At 40.1% G+C, this 16,098-nt stretch overlaps 1 protein-coding gene across 1 annotated transcript in view; it reads left to right on the top strand.

Moving 5' to 3' along the window:
• LRP3 (LDL receptor related protein 3) overlaps positions 1 to 16,098 on the top strand; it is a 197,218-nt gene that overhangs the window by 73,056 nt on the left and 108,064 nt on the right. Inside the window, exon 2 of the mRNA XM_053695069.1 lies at positions 3,391 to 3,438. Within this exon, the coding sequence (XP_053551044.1) occupies positions 3,391 to 3,438 (48 nt within the window). The remainder of the gene's footprint in view (positions 1 to 3,390; positions 3,439 to 16,098) is intronic.

The raw sequence follows: 16,098 nt of genomic DNA, 5'->3' as shown, positions 1-16,098 counted from the left end.
TGAACAGTTAATAATTTAACCCTTGCTTGCTTATATTGGTACTTGCTGTAAAGTTATTCTTCTATGCCAATTATGTGCTTGAGAGTAAGGGAGATGATGAGGAGCTTGATGCTTTAACCTGGATTAAAGGACTGTAACTGCATTAAGAAAATGCTCTCTTTTTTTTTTTTTTTTTTTTTTTTTAATTGTTTATTGAGGGTAATAAAATATACAACATACAGGTTACTCAATGAAATAGATAGATATACAATGACCAACATACACATCTCTAGGCATAATAAACCAGTTAGGGAGCAACCTCTCAACTACTCTCTATTTTTGCCCCTCCAGGATTGCTCAGGCCACTTTTGGACCCTCAAATACACAACATATTAGCTGAGGGGTTTTACTCGATATAGACCACTTTTGGGCCTATAATTATCGATAGCATAGAATACACAAACACATTTGTACAAGTTGGGCATAAACCTCGTAGATATCCAGCTTAAAGAAGGGCTTATTAACCTAAGTTATAGAATAACATAAAATTAGATATCCCCACAGAGCATTGCTTGGGATCAACTGTAATGTGACTTATAAAACCTCACACATGCTGTAGTTATTCGGAGCTATCTAGCAATTAATACAAACAGCTGTAGGACATCAAACAGTACACAGTTAAATATTTAGGACAATGAAGATGAGTATAATACTATCATGGAAAAACATCACACATTAACAAAATACAGTATGGTTCTCCCAGAGAACTATTGGTATGTCCCATAAGTCCAATATAGTTATCTCTAAAGGGCATTTCTAGGGGCTGTAGTGTGGCTCGCTAAGGTCTATTAATTTAAGAATGATCACATATATGTGGAGATAGTTACACATTGCAAAGAAATGGAATACCTAAAACCAGGCCCCACATTATTAGCAGCTTAACACAAAACATTAGACAGTGCTATCTAATGACAACCAGATAATTAGGTCCATCACTGTATGCTTTGTTGCCAGAAACACATGGAGTTATTGGTAATTCTTACAGACAGCTATGGTGCAGAAGGATTGCATGACTATGTACATATGTCTAATTATTTAGGGCTGAAGAAAAAAGTAAAGTATCACATAGTAATAAGGGGAATTAACTATCTCTGAATGTATAACTGTAGCTACAGCGCAGATAATATCCCTCTAAGGGTAATATAAAGTGGGACTAATAAAAAATTATACACTTTGAGTCCTCTCAAGGATCTTCACACTTGTCCCACATGTCCTATGCCTTCAGAGGATCCTTTAGGTAAAGTCTCAGGCCCAGGGCCGTACCACGTGATAAAGTATACAATAAATGCAGGTGATATAGAAAGGCAGTGAAAGTACTGAAAAAATGTTTTAACCTTCATAACTATTGACATAACTATTAACATTAAGCCCCCATTTCATCTACACATAATAATACAATGCTTTGCTGCACAGTATGTAGTCTGTATGAGTGCTGGTGTAGCTTATTGCATATAAAGAGGAGTCAGTTACACATACTGCACAGTTTCAGATGCTATTCATCTTAAATCCAGATTCTTTAAATTCAGCTGCAATAAGTTGAAACTTTAAACATAAGTATAATTACTAAAAGGTGTTTCCTTGACGTACTGTCCAGAGCTGAGGATATTAAATCAGCTGAGGTGCTTCATTAAAACATTGCATAGCATTCAGTATCCTGGCTTAAGTATATTGTGAGATTTAAATCACCAGACATCACCATTAGCATAGGCTTAATGTCCTGTAGGCTTAAATCCATGTCCAGAGTCTCTCTTTTCACCCAACTCCTTGCCTGCAAGCTAGAGGGGAGGCAACATGTCCAACAGGCAGGTTATTTTCGTCCATCATTTGAATTGCGGGCCAGAAGAGCTGAGAACTCCTTATGGCAGCTATAGGGACTATGCAGGTAAAGCCATCAGCCTCCAAACAAGGCCAAATAGCCCGGAGATCCCTAGAGGAACACAGATAGAAAGTCCGGTGCATCTGAGGACAGGCCATGAAAAGTCCACAGAGGTAGTGACAGAGAAAAGCACGCTTGATAGCGTGTAATCGCTGCAGAACTTTACCGCGCTCATCTCCATATGCGAGTAGCCTAGCTTAATTTCCTCCCAAATATGGAAGCCGCTTGCGGTAGCAGGGGGTGAGTGTAGTTCCATCTTGAGGGCCGTTCCCACCGATATCGGCAATGTAGGGCGCGTCTGGAGGTCCGCAGGCGGTGCAGTACACTGTGCCTCCCGGAATTCTCTACACTCCTCCGCATCTAGGTTATGGTGTGTTTGCGCTTCTTTAACTGTAGCTATAAAGGCATAGAGTCTGTCACACAACCTCCTTTCATGTTCTACCAGCAAGTTTCTAACATCCGTGTACAACACCTGGGTCTCCATGCCGGTCATCAGCATACAGTCCCCCAAGATGGCGCCTCAGTATGCGACAGATAGCTCCGTTACCGTTTTTCAGATTAGTACTGTGCAAACAGTCCCCAAATTGCAATCAGCATGTCTCAGGCGGCTTCCTAAGTTAATACCCGTTTGGTACAGCACTTGTGTTCAGGGTTTTAATATTCAATAGGGCTATATTGAAAACTTCATACTCGGAGCTCTCAGATCATGCGGCCATCTTGGTTGCTGGGTATCTCCGCCCCAAAAATGCTCTATTTGGTTAGAACAATTTCCTTATTGCACTATTACTTGCATATATACCTGTGTTTAACCTCTGCAAAGTGATTTAAACACATAGTTTAAATCAGTTCCACAGCCACAATGCTCTTTTGTGAGCTAGCTGAACACATCTGGTAAACCAATGACAAAAGACAAGTTTGTAACTACCGATGAACAGCTAGCTGCCAGTAGTGCATTGCTACTGCTGAGAATTGGTACTCATCCTCTGAATCATAAAAGTTTAATTTAATCTTTCCTGTCCCTTTAAGCAATCAGTGACTTAATTATACTACTAGAATTTACGTGCTTGTTTGGGGGGTAAGTCTGAGTAGGCGGAGCTAAGCAAACCGTAAATAGGTCTGGTTCTGCTGCAAAGTGTCCCTGGCATTTTTTGTTTGAATGTTGGCAACTATGCTGTCAAATAACAATGGAAATATCTGATTGGGATCATGTTGACTAATATGCAGCTAACTATCAAACAATAGATTGTGATCAACATTATAGTTATTGGTAAGGACAAATTCTTTAACGCTCGGTAGATGTATCCTCACTCATAACTATTTATGTGTATTTTATAAAGATATTAAACCTTAGTGCAAATATATTTCATAGTCATAAGAACTTTATCTCTTCCTCTGTGGTATAAATTTGTTGGTGAGTTTTCCGCAGTACAACACAATCACTAACAATTTTTTTGTTTTTTTTTCTTTAAAATTAGTGAATGGATTTACACCTGGGTGGTTAGAATATGGATCTCCCTTTGCAGGTAAGAGAATATTAATTCCTTTTCCATGTAGCTATGAAGTATTAAACACTGTAATATAACATATGAATTTAAACATGTATGGTAAAATGTAATTGAAATTTTCCTATCTACATTTTTCTTGCAGTGTCTATAACCAATAAGCATTTGCATTTATATTATACAGTACCAGTCCTCTATGAATGTAATCTGTATGGTAAGACAAGAAAATCATTGCACAATATTATTAGACAAGTACTAGTAATTGTTCAAGCCAATGGTATATATTTGATAAACTATTGCTCCATTGAAGCGTGTGGATTTATATAAAGTACAGTAAATATATTTCATGTTCAGTTAGCACTAATTATAAACTGCTAGATTACGAGTCTTGCGTTAGCCTTAAAAAGCAGCGTTGAGAGGTCCCAATGCTGCTTTCTCTTGTCCAGTCCACGGATTCATCCATTACTTGTGGGACATTCTCCTTCCCAACAGGAAGCTGCAAGAGGATCACCCACAGCAGAGCTGTCTATATAGCTCCTCCCCTAACTGCCACCTCCAGTCATTCTCTTGCAGCTCTCGACAAGGGAAGTAGCTAGAGAGATGTGGTGAATTAGTGTAGTTTATCTTCAATCAAAAGTTTGTTATTTTTAAACGGTGCCGGCGTTGTACTGTTTTTTTTACCTCAGGCAGAAATTAGAAGAAGAATTTGCCTGAGGTTTTTGATGATCTTAGCAGGTTGTAACTAAGGTCCACTGCTGTTCTCACACATAACTGAAGAGTATGGGGAAACTTCAGCTGGGAGAACGGCCTGCAGAATTAACTGCCCTGAGGTATGTTCAGTATATTATTTTCTAGAGGATGATAAGAACTAGAAAATGCTGACAGTGCCTGATAGTTAAGGTAAGCCTGGGTGCAGTGATTTAATAACGACTGGCATCATGCTTGCAGTAAAGGGTAATTTTCATATTACTTTCTAGTATGGCTTAGTATGTAAAACGTTTGCATATATATGAAGAACGTTTTTTACTGAGGTGATAAATCTTTATTTGGGGCCTAGTTTCCACATGGCTGTTATTTTACTCCTAGGAATAGTTTTTAAGGCCCCCTGACTTGAGTGCATGGTGGGAGGGGCCTATTTTTGCGCTCTAACTGCGCAGTTGTTTTTACATTTTGAGACATCCAGCTTCCCTGAAGGAGTCCCCTGACCTATTGGATCTCTGTAAAGGGTTTTTGTGCCTACAAAAGTCATTTTATGGGCAGGTAGGAGCCACAGTAGAGCTGTGGAAGTTTGCTTGTGACTGTTTTAACGGTTTTTACCGTTTTTTTGCTTCGTTTTTGAACCTGAGGGGTTAATCATCCATTTGCAAGTGGGTGCAATGCTATTTTAGTCTAATATACACTGTAAAAATTTCATAGAGTTAACTGCTTTTTTCACTGTTTTGCAGTTTTTGTGTTTGTTTTTTTCCCTTAAAGGCACAGTACCGTTTTTTATATTCTGCTTTTTCACATTAATTAAAGTGTTTTCCAAGCTTGCTGGTCTCATTACTAGTCTGTTAAACATGTCTGACATAGAGGAAACTCCTTGTTCATTATGTTTAGAAGCCATTGTGGAACCCCCTCTTAGAATGTGTACCAAATGCACTGATCTTACTATAAGTTATAAAGACCATATTCTGGCTTTAAAAGATTTATCACCAGAGGAAATTGACAAGAGGGAAGTTATGCCGACTAACTCTCCCCACGTGTCAGAGCCCTTTAACTCCCGCTCAAGGGGCGCCAAGTACATCTAGCGCGCCCATTGCGTATACTTTACAAGACATGGCGGCAGTTATGAATCATACTCTTACAGAAGTATTGTCCAAACTGCCAGGGTTACAAGGAAAGCGAGACAGCTCTGGGGCTAGAACAAATACAGAGCTCTCTGACGCTTTAGTAGCTATGTCTGATATACCCTCACAATGTGCAGAAGCCGAAGCAGGAGAGCTTCTATCTGTGGGTGATTTTTCTGACTCAGGGAAGACACTTCAACCTGATTCTGATATGTCTACATTTAAATTTAAGCTTGAACACCTCCGCATGTTGCTCAGGGAGGTTTTAGCAACTCTGGACGACTGTGACGCCATTGTAGTCCCAGAGAAATTGTGTAAATTGGATAACTACTACGCAGTGCCTGTTTACACTGATGTTTTTCCAATACCTAAGAGGTTTTCAGAAATTATTACTAAGGAATGGGATAGACAAGGTGTACCATTCTCTCCCCCTCCTGTTTTTAAAAAGATGTTTCCCATAGATGCCGCTACACTGGACTTGTGGCAAACGGTCCCTAAGGTGGAGGGAGCAGTCTCTACTCTAGCGAAGCGTACAACTATCCCTGTCGAGGACAGTTGTGCTTTTCTAGATCCAATGGACAAAAAATTAGAGGGTTACCTTAAGAAAATTTTTATTCAACTAGGTTTTATTCTCCAGCCCCTTGCATGCATTGCCCCTGTCACTTCTGCTGCGGCCTTCTGGTTTGAGTCTCTAGAAGAGGCTCTACAGGTAGAAACCCCATTGGATGATATCCTTGACAAGCTTAAAGCTCTTAAGCTAGCCAATTCATTTGTTTCTGATGCCGTTGTTCATTTAACCAAACTAACGGCTAAGAACTCAGGTTTTGCTATTCAGGCACGCAGGGCGCTATGGTTTAAATCCTGGTCAGCTGACGTTACTTCAAAGTCTAAGCTTCTCAACATTTCCTTCAAGGGGCAGACCCTATTCGGGCCTGGACTGAAGGAGATCATTTCTGATATTACTGGAGGAAAAGGTCACGCCCTTCCTCAGGATAGGTCCAACAAATTAAGGACCAAACAGTCTAATTTTCGTGCCTTTCGAAACTTCAAGAGTGGCGCAGCTTCAACTTCCTCTAATACAAAACAAGAGGGACATTTTGCCCAGTCCAAGCCGGTCTAGAGACCTGACCAGGCTTGGAACAAAGGAAAGCAGGCCAAAAAACCTGCTGCTGCCTCTAAGACAGCATGAAAGATCAGCCCCCGATCTGGAAACGCATCTAGTAGGGGGCAGACTTTCTCTCTTCACCTAGGCTTGGGCAAGAGATGTCCAGGATCCCTGGGCGTTGGAAATCGTGTCCCAGGGATATCTTCTGGACTTCAAAGCTTCTTCCCCAAAAGGAAGATTTCATCTCTCACAATTATCTGCAAACCTGATAAAGAGAGAGGCATTCTTACATTGTGTTCAAGACCTCCTAGTTATGGGAGTGATCCACCCAGTTCCAAAGGAGGAACAGGGGCAAGGCTTCTATTCAAATCTGTTTGTGGTTCCCAAGAAAGAGGGAACCTTCAGACCAATCTTAGATCTCAAGATCCTAAACAAATTTCTCAGGGTCCCATCCTTCAAGATGGAGACTATTCGAACCATCCTACCTATGATCCAGGAGGGTCAATATATGACTACCGTGGACTTAAAGGATGCTTATCTGCACATTCCGATACACAGAGATCATCATCGGTTTCTCAGGTTCGCCTTCCTAGACAGGCATTACCAGTTTGTGGCTCTTCCCTTTGGGTTAGGTACGGCACCAGGAATCTTTATGAAGGTTCTGAGGTCACTCCTAGCGGTCCTAAGGCCGCGGGGTATAGCAGTAGCCCCTTACCTAGACGACATTCTAATACAGGCGTCAAATTTTCAAATCACCATGTCCCATACAGACATTGTTCTGGCATTCCTGACGTTGCATGGGTGGAAAGGGAACGAAGAAAAGAGTTCTCTATCCCCTCTCACAAGAGTTTCCTTCCTAGGAACTGTGATAGATTCTGTAGAAATGAAGATTTACCTGACAGAGGCCAGGTTGTCAAAACTTCTAAATTCCTGCCGTGTTCTTTATTCTACTTCTCGCCCTTCAGTGGCTCAGTGTATGGAAGTTATCGGCTTAATGGTAGTGGCAATGGACATAGTGCCGTTTGCCCGCCTACATCTCAGACCGCTGCAACTCTGCATGCTCAGTCAGTGGAATGGGGATTACACAGATTTGTCCCCTCTACTAAATCTGGATCAAGAGACCAGGGATTCTCTTCTCTGGTGGCTATCTCGGGTCCATCTGTCCAAGGGTATGACCTTCCGCAGGCCAGATTAGACAATAGTAACGACAGATGCCAGCCTTCTGGGCTGGGGTGCAGTCTGGATCTCCCTGAAAGCTCAGGGCTTGTGGACTCAGGAGGAGACACTCCATCCGATGAACATTCTGGAACTAAGAGCGATATTCAATGCTCTTCAGGCTTGGCCCCAGCTAGCTGCGGTCAGGTTCATCAGATTTCAGTCGGACAATATCACGACTGTAGCCTACATCAACCATCAAGGGGGAACAAGGAGTTCCCTAGCAATGTTGGAGGTTTCAAAAATATTTCTATGGGCAGAGGTTCACTCTTGCCATCTATCAGCTATCCATATCCCAGGAGTAGAGAACTGGGAGGCGGATTTTCTAAGTCGACAGACTTTTCATCCGGGGGAGTGGGAACTCCATCCGGAGGTTTTTGCACAGTTGATTCAACTTTGGGGCAAACCAGAACTGGATCGCATGGCGTCTCGTCAGAACGCCAAGCTCCCTTGTTACGGATCCAGGTCCAGGGATCCCAAGGCAGCGCTGATAGATGCTCTAGCAGCGCCTTGGTCTTTCAACCTGGCTTATGCGTTTCCACCATTTCCTCTGCTCCCTCGTCTGATTGCCAAGATCAAGCAGCAGAGAGCTTCGGTGATTTTGATAGCACCTGCGTGGCCACGCAGGACTTGGTATGCAGATCTGGTGGACATGTCATCCCTTCCACCATGGACTCTACCGCTGAGGCAGGACCTTCTACTTCAGGGTCCTTTCAACCATCCAAATCTAATTTCTCTGCGTCTGACTGCTTGGAGATTGAACGCTTGATTTTATCAAAACGTGGTTTCTCAGAGTCGGTCATTGATACCTTAATTCAGGCTCGAAAGCCTGTCACCAGGAAAATCTATCACAAGATATGGTGTAAATATTTTCATTGGTGTGAATCCAAGGGTTACTCATGGAGTAAAGTCAGGATTCCCAGAATATTATCTTTTCTCCAAGAAGGATTGGAGAAGGGATTGTCAGCTAGTTCCTTAAAGGGACAGATTTCTGCTCTGTCCATTCTTTTGCACAAGCATCTGGCGGATGTTCCAGACGTTCAGGCGTTTTGTCAGGCTTTAGTTAGAATCAAGCCTGTGTTTAAACCTGTTGCTCCGCCTTGGAGTTTAAATTTAGTTCTTAAAGTTCTTCAAGGGGTTCCGTTTGAACCTCTGCATTCCATAGATATCAAGCTTTTATCTTGAAAAGTTCTATTTCTGGTAGCTATCTCTTCGGCTCGAAGAGTTTCAGAGTTATCTGCCTTGCAGTGTGATTCCCCTTATCTGATCTTCCATGCAGATAAGGTAGTTTTGCGTACCAAACCTGGGTTTCTTCCTAAGGTGGTATCTAATAAGAATATCAATCAGGAGATTGTTGTTCTCTGTGTCCTAATCCTTCTTCAAAGAAAGAACGTCTTTTACACAATCTTGACGTGGTTCGTGCTTTAAAGTTTTATTTACAAGCTACTAAAGATTTTCGTCAAATATCTGCATTGTTTGTTGTCTACTCTGGACAGAGGAAAGGCCAAAAGGCTTCAGCAACTTCTCTTTCTTTTTGGTTAAGAAGTATAATCCGCTTAGCTTATGAGACTGCTGGCCATCAGCCTCCTGAAAGAATTACAGCTCATTCCACTAGAGCGGTGGCTTCCACATGGGCTTTTAAAAATGAGGCTTCTGTTGAACAGATTTTTAAGGCGGCGACTTGGTCTTCACTTCATACTTTTTCTAAATTCTACAAATTTGATACTTTTGCTTCTTCTGAGGCTATTTTTGGGAGAAAGGTCTTACAGGCAGTGGTGCCTTCCGTTTAAGCGCCTGCCTTGTCCCTCCCTTCATCCGTGTCCTATAGCTTTGGTATTGGTATCCCACAAGTAATGGATGAATCCGTGGACTGGATACACCTTACAAGAGAAAACAAAATTTATGCTTACCTGATAAATTTATTTCTCTTGTGGTGTATCCAGTCCACGGCCCGCCCTGTCATTTTAAGGCAGGTGTTTTTTATTTTTAAACTACAGTCACCACTGCACCCTATAGTTTCTCCTTTCTCTTGCTTGTCTTCGGTCGAATGACTGGAGGTGGCAGTTTGGGGAGGAGCTATATAGACAGCTCTGCTGTAGGTGATCCTCTTGCAGCTTCCTGTTGGGAAGGAGAATATCCCACAAGTAATGGATGAATCCGTGGACTGGATACACCACAAGAGAAATAAATTTATCAGGTAAACATAAATTTTGTTTTTTAACGCCCGCTGGTATTACGAGCCAGGCATGTACAGGTGCACCGCTCACTTTTTTTCCGCTATTTTCGCATACCGCAAACCCCCTTACGTCAATTGCGTATCCTATCTTTTTAATGGGATTTTCCTAACGATGACTTGAAAAATTGAGTGGTAGACCCTCTCCTGTCCAGACTCCTACCGCATTTAAAAGTCAGTAGTTAAGAGTTTTATGGGCTAACGCTGTAACAAAAATATCTTAACTAAAGTGCTACAAAGTACACTAACACCCATAAACTACCTATTAACCCCTAAAACGAGGCCGCCCCCCACATCGCAAACACTTAATTAAAATTTGTAACCCCTATTTTGCCGACCGGACATCGCCGCCACTGTAATAAATATATTAACCCATAAACCGCGGCACTCCCGCCTCGCAAACACTAGTTAAATTTTATTTACCCCTAATCTGCTATCCCTAACATCGCCTACACCTATCTACATTTATTAACCCCTAATCTGCCGCCCCCAACGTCACTGCTACTATATTAGATTTATTAACCCCTAAACCTAAGTCTAACCCTAAGTCTAACCCCCCAATTTAAATATAATTTAAATAAAATGAAATTAAATTATTACTATTAAATAAATTATTCCTATTTAAAACGAAATACTTACCGATAAAATAAACCCTAAGATAGCTACAATATAACTAATATTTACATTGTAGCTAGCTTAGGATTTATATTTATTTTACAGGCAACTTTGTATTTATTTTAACTAGGTACAATAGTTATTAAATAGTTATTAACTATTTAATAGCTACCTAGTTAAAATAAGTACAAATTTACCTGTAAAATAAATCCTAACCTAAATTACAATTACACCTAACACTACACTATCATTAAATAAATTACATAAGCTACCTACAATTAAATTAAATAAACTAAATTACAAAAAAAACCAAAACACTAAATTACAGAAAATAAAAAAAGAATTAAAAATTTTTTAAGCTAATTACACCTACTCTAATCCCCCTAATAAAATAAAAAAGCCCCAGAAAATAAAATAAAAAAGCCCCCCAAAATAATAAAATTCCCTACCCTATACTAAATTACAAATAGCCCTTAAAAGGCATTGCCCCAAAGTAATCAGCTCTTTTACCTGTAAAAAAATAAAATACAATACCCCCAACATTAAAACCCACCACCCACACACCCAACCCTACTCTAAAACCCACCCAATCCCCCCTTAAAAAAACCTAACACTACCCCCTTGAAGATCACCCTACCTTGAGCCGTCTTCACCCAGCCGGGCACAAGTGGACCTCCAGAGGGGCAGAAATCTTCTCCGATCTGGCCAGAAGAGGACATCCAGACCGGCAGAAGTCTTCATCCAGGCGGCATCTTCTATCTTCTTCCATCCGGAGCGGAGCGGGTCCATCTTGAAGACATCTTACTCGGAGCATCCTCTTCCATCCGACGGCGACTGAAGAATGAAGGTTCCTTTAAGTGACGTCATCCAAGATGGCGTCACTTCAATTCCGATTGGCTGATAGAATCCTATCAGCCAATCGGAATTAAGGTAGGAAAAATACTATTGGCTGATGCAATCAGCCAATAGAATTGAAGTTCAATCCTATTGGCTGATCCTATCAGCCAATAGGATTGAGCTCACATTCTACTGGCTGTTCCAATCAGCCAATAGAATGCGAGCTCAATTCTATTGGCTGATTGCATCAGCCAATAGGATTTTTCCTACCTTAATTCCGATTGGCTGATAGGATTCTATCAGCCAATCGGAATTGAAGTGACGCCATCTTGGATGACGTCACTTAAAGGAACCTTCATTCTTCAGTCGCCGTCGGATGGAAGAGGATGCTCCGCGTCGGATGTCTTCAAGATGGACCCGCTCCACTCCGGATGGAAGAAGATAGAAGATGCCGCCTGGATGAAGACTTCTTCCGATCTGGATGTCCTCTTCTGGCCGGATCGGATGAAGACTTCTGCCCCTCTGGAGGTCCACTTGTGCCCGGCTGAGTGAAGACGGCTCAAGGTAGGTTGATTTTCAAGGGGGTAGTGTTAGGTTTTTGTAAGGGGGGATTGGGTGGGTTTTAGAGTAGGGTTGGGTGTGTGGGTGGTGGGTTTTTAATGTTGGGGGTATTGTATTTTCTTTTTTTACAGGTAAAAGAGCTGATTACTTTGGGGCAATGCCCTGCAAAAGGCCCTTTTAAGGGCTATTTGTAATTTAGTATAGGGTAGGGAATTTTATTATTTTGGGGGGGCTTTTTTATTTTATTTTCTGTAATTTAGTTTTGTTTTTTTTGTACTTTAGTTTATTTAATTTAATTGTAGGTAGTTTATGTAATTAATTTAATGATAGTGTAGTGTTAGGTGTAATTGTAATTTAGGTTACGATTTATTTTACAGGTAAATGTGTACTTATTTTAACTAGGAAGTTATTAAATAGTTAACTATTTAATAACTATTCTACCTAGTTAAAATAAATACAAAGTTTCCTGTAAAATAAATATAAATCCTAAGCTAGCTACAATTTAACTATTAGTTATATTGTTGCTATCTTAGGGTTTATTTTATCGGTAAGTATTTAGTTTTAAATAGGATTCATTTATTTAATTGTAGTAAATTTATTTAGATGTATTTAAATTATATTTAAGTTAGGGGGTGTTAGGGTTAGGGGTTAATAAATTTATTATAGTGGCAGCGACGTTGGCGGCGGCAGATTAGGGGTTAATAACTTTAATATAGTTGCAGTGACGTTGGGGGGGTTAGATTAGGGGTTAATAAATAAAATGTAGGGTTTGGTGATGTTGGGGGCATCAGATTAGGGGTTCATAAGTATAATGTAGGTGGCGGCGGTGTCCGGAGCGGCAGATTAGGGGTTAATAATATAATGTAGGTGGCGACGATGTCGGGGGTGGCAGATTAGAGATTAATAAATGTAAGATTAGGGGTGTTTAGACTCGGGGTTCATGTTAGGGTGTTAGATGCAGACATAACTTTTATTTTCCCATAGGAAACAATGGGGCTGCGTTAGGAGCTGAACGCTGCTTTTTTGCAGGTGTTAGGTTTTTTCAGCCGGCTCAGCCCCATTGTTTCCTATGGGGAAATCGTGCATGAGAACGTTCAGCCAGCCCACCGCTGATTTAAGCAACACTGGTATTGAGGTGAGATGTGGAGCTAAATTTTGCTCAACGCTCACTTTTCTGAGGCTAACGCCGGCTTGCAGAAAACTCGTAATACCAGCGTTGTCTTAAGTGAGCGGTGAGAGAAAAAAGGCTTGTTAGCCCTGCACATTATTACCAACAAAAACTCGGAATCTAGCCGAAATTTTTTTAACTGGCCCTCTGTGGCAGTCTAGACTTGCAGATAAAAAGATTGGACGCCCCTGGGATAAATCATTGTTTGTGAGTTTGGTACTGGCAACCAAGAAGTTAAATCACTTTTTTTTTTTATGTTACTTGCAATGTCTTATCGTAAACAAGCATTTACATTTTTTACAAATCACATTATCAAACTGATGAGCAGAATTCTTATAAGGGGTGTTTATAATATAAACCACTATTTTAATAATCATTTTTTTCGTAGTTAATAATTTAAAAACTGTAAAAAAAAATAAAAAATCAGCAAGAAGCAAGATAAGTGATTTGTATAAATAATGGTCTATAATTCTATAGCTTATACCTATGCCTTGGCTTTCTGATGCAGGAAACATGCCTGAATTAGACTAACACGATACAGATCCATCAAATGTAATATCTTTTTACTCTTCATTATGAACATGTTCTGTTTGTCCTGTGAATAATAATTCAGCTATAAAGCTGTACCAGTAGCTGTTATTATTTTATCAGCGGTAAGAATACTCACTGTATGCATCATTAAATATGTGGTTATGTTTTTTCATATACTGCTAAGCCAGATTGGCAGGTGTTTCCCTTGGCATTTGTTAAATGGGCTCACTCATTGGTACTGGTTTTTTCTTTTTTTTTTTTAAATTAAATTTGTTTGGACTCTGCCTCTTTTAATTGACCATCTGTATGTGCAATATGGTCTACAGAGTGAAAAGATTTTGTATTTTCTCAGATAAATTTAAAATGCAATACAAATGAAAGGGTAAGTGGAATAAGCTGCTTAACGATTGCATTAATGGCAATAAAAAACAAACAAACTTGTTTTCAATTGGTGTTATACCCCTGTGGTGTATTATGCCTATCAATTACAAAGTGAAACATTATTACTTCTCAGTTTTCTTGTATATGTTCTATGTAATCAGAAGGCAGAAGGATGTTATCAAAATCTGAGATCCAGCAACATGCAAATCTGTTTATTGGTCAGGTAAGCAAGGATTAGGGAGGGCAGTGTAAAGGGAATCACACCTGCAGGTGTACATGTGACTAGCAGCAAGATATTTAAAGGGACAGTCTAGACAAAATTAAACTTTCATGATTCAGATAGGGCATGCAATTTTAAACAACTTTCCAATTTACTTCTATTATATAATTTGCTCAATTTTTTAGATATCCTTTGTTGAAGAAATAGCATATGTTTGAGCCAATCACACAAGGCCTTTATGTGCAGCAACCAATCAGCAGCTACTGATCATATCTAGATATGCTTTTCAGCAAGTGATATCAAGAGAATGAAGCAAATTAGATAACAGAAGTAAATTAGAAAGTTGTTTAAAATGACATGCTCTTTCTAAATCACGAAAGAATAAAAATTGGGTTTCATGTCCCTTTAAGGGAAAGAAAAAGTAATTGAGTAATGGGAAGGGACAGTCTTCTTGAAAATTGTTCTTGTTTAAAAAGATACATAATCCATTTATTACCCATTCCCCAGTTTTGTATAACCAACGTTTTACCTCTGATTACCTGTATCTAAGCCTCGGCAGACTGGCCCTTATCTCTGCTTTTTACAAACTAGCATTTTAACAAATTAATGCTGGTTCCTGCATAACTGTTATTCTCCCTGGGCTTGAGCACAATGTCATCTATATAGCACACATGAACTAGTGCTGTCTGGCTGTAAAAAGCTAATAAAAAGCACAGAGATACGAGGCGGCCTGCAGGAGCTTAGAATCAGGCCGAGGTTTATAAAGTATGTTAAAATAACAGTGTTGGTTATGCAAAGCTGGGGAATGGGTAGTAAAGACGTTTATCTATTATTATTTTTTTTTTAAACTAGAAAAGAATTGAGTAGACTGTCCCTTTAAAATGTAACCTCCAGCTATAGACCGATCTCTCTCATTAATCAGGACTTTATTAGCTAGTTTTTTTGTGACTATTTTAGATTGAAACATATTATGCCTTCTGTTATACACCCTGATCAGGTAGAATTTATTAAGGAAAGGGAAGCCCCAGATAATATTCGCAGAATGGTATCGGTAATAGACTTTCTTCGCAATTGAGGAGTGCCTTCTTTGATCCTATCTTTGGATGCGGAGAAGGCATTCGATAGGGTTGATTGGAAATATATGTTAGCGTTAATGACAGCGATGGGTTTTGAGGGTAGATTTCTAGAGGCTATTAAGGGTTTATATTAGACACCTACGGCCCAAGTCAGGGCCATAGGACATCAATCAGAAAATATACATATCCTCAATGGCACGAGACAGGGTTGCCCACTCTCGCCCTTAATTTTTGCATTATCTATTGAGCCATTAGCTGCATATATACGCAACTCCCCAGACATACTAGGATTAGAGATAGGGAATATACACCATAAAATACCCTGTTTGCAGACTATGTGTTGCTCACCATTTCAAAACCATTGAGGTCGCTGCCTAACGTGTTCCAAGCAATACAATTATTCTCTCAAATATCTGGCTATAAAATAAATGCTGAAAAGTGTGAAACGCTCCCTATATCCATACTGTCATATCTTCCACTGTTATCTTGTTCTCTGACATTCCTTTCTTGTTGCTATCCTTGCACCATGCCTTTTAAGTTACCGCCCATATACTTCTACATAAAAGGATTACTTCCACTTCCAATGTTGCTTGGTAATCCTTTCTCGTTACTCAGCCTAACCCTTAACGAACTGAGCTACGTTCTGACAGTTACGTGTTGCAACCAGCTTATTCTCATCTCACACTGAATTCTACAGCGGTGGCGTCACACGCCATCGGGCTGTAACCTAACACGGAACTAACAGCAACCACAGGCTACAGCTGCCTAGCATCTGAACATCTAAAGTTCCTTAAAATAGTTCAGGAAACAGCGGCTTGCCTTCCTCTCCCCTTCAACTTTCACAGTAAGTTGATCTCAATATTTGGATAATACTAATCCTGGGAATTGCTTATAAACCTAATACTTATGC

This window comes from Bombina bombina, chromosome 1 (genome assembly GCF_027579735.1).
Source record: "Bombina bombina isolate aBomBom1 chromosome 1, aBomBom1.pri, whole genome shotgun sequence".
Lineage (NCBI taxonomy): Eukaryota > Metazoa > Chordata > Amphibia > Anura > Bombinatoridae > Bombina > Bombina bombina.
Note: the sequence above shows the minus strand (reverse complement) of the source record. Positions and strands in the feature narration are given on the sequence as shown.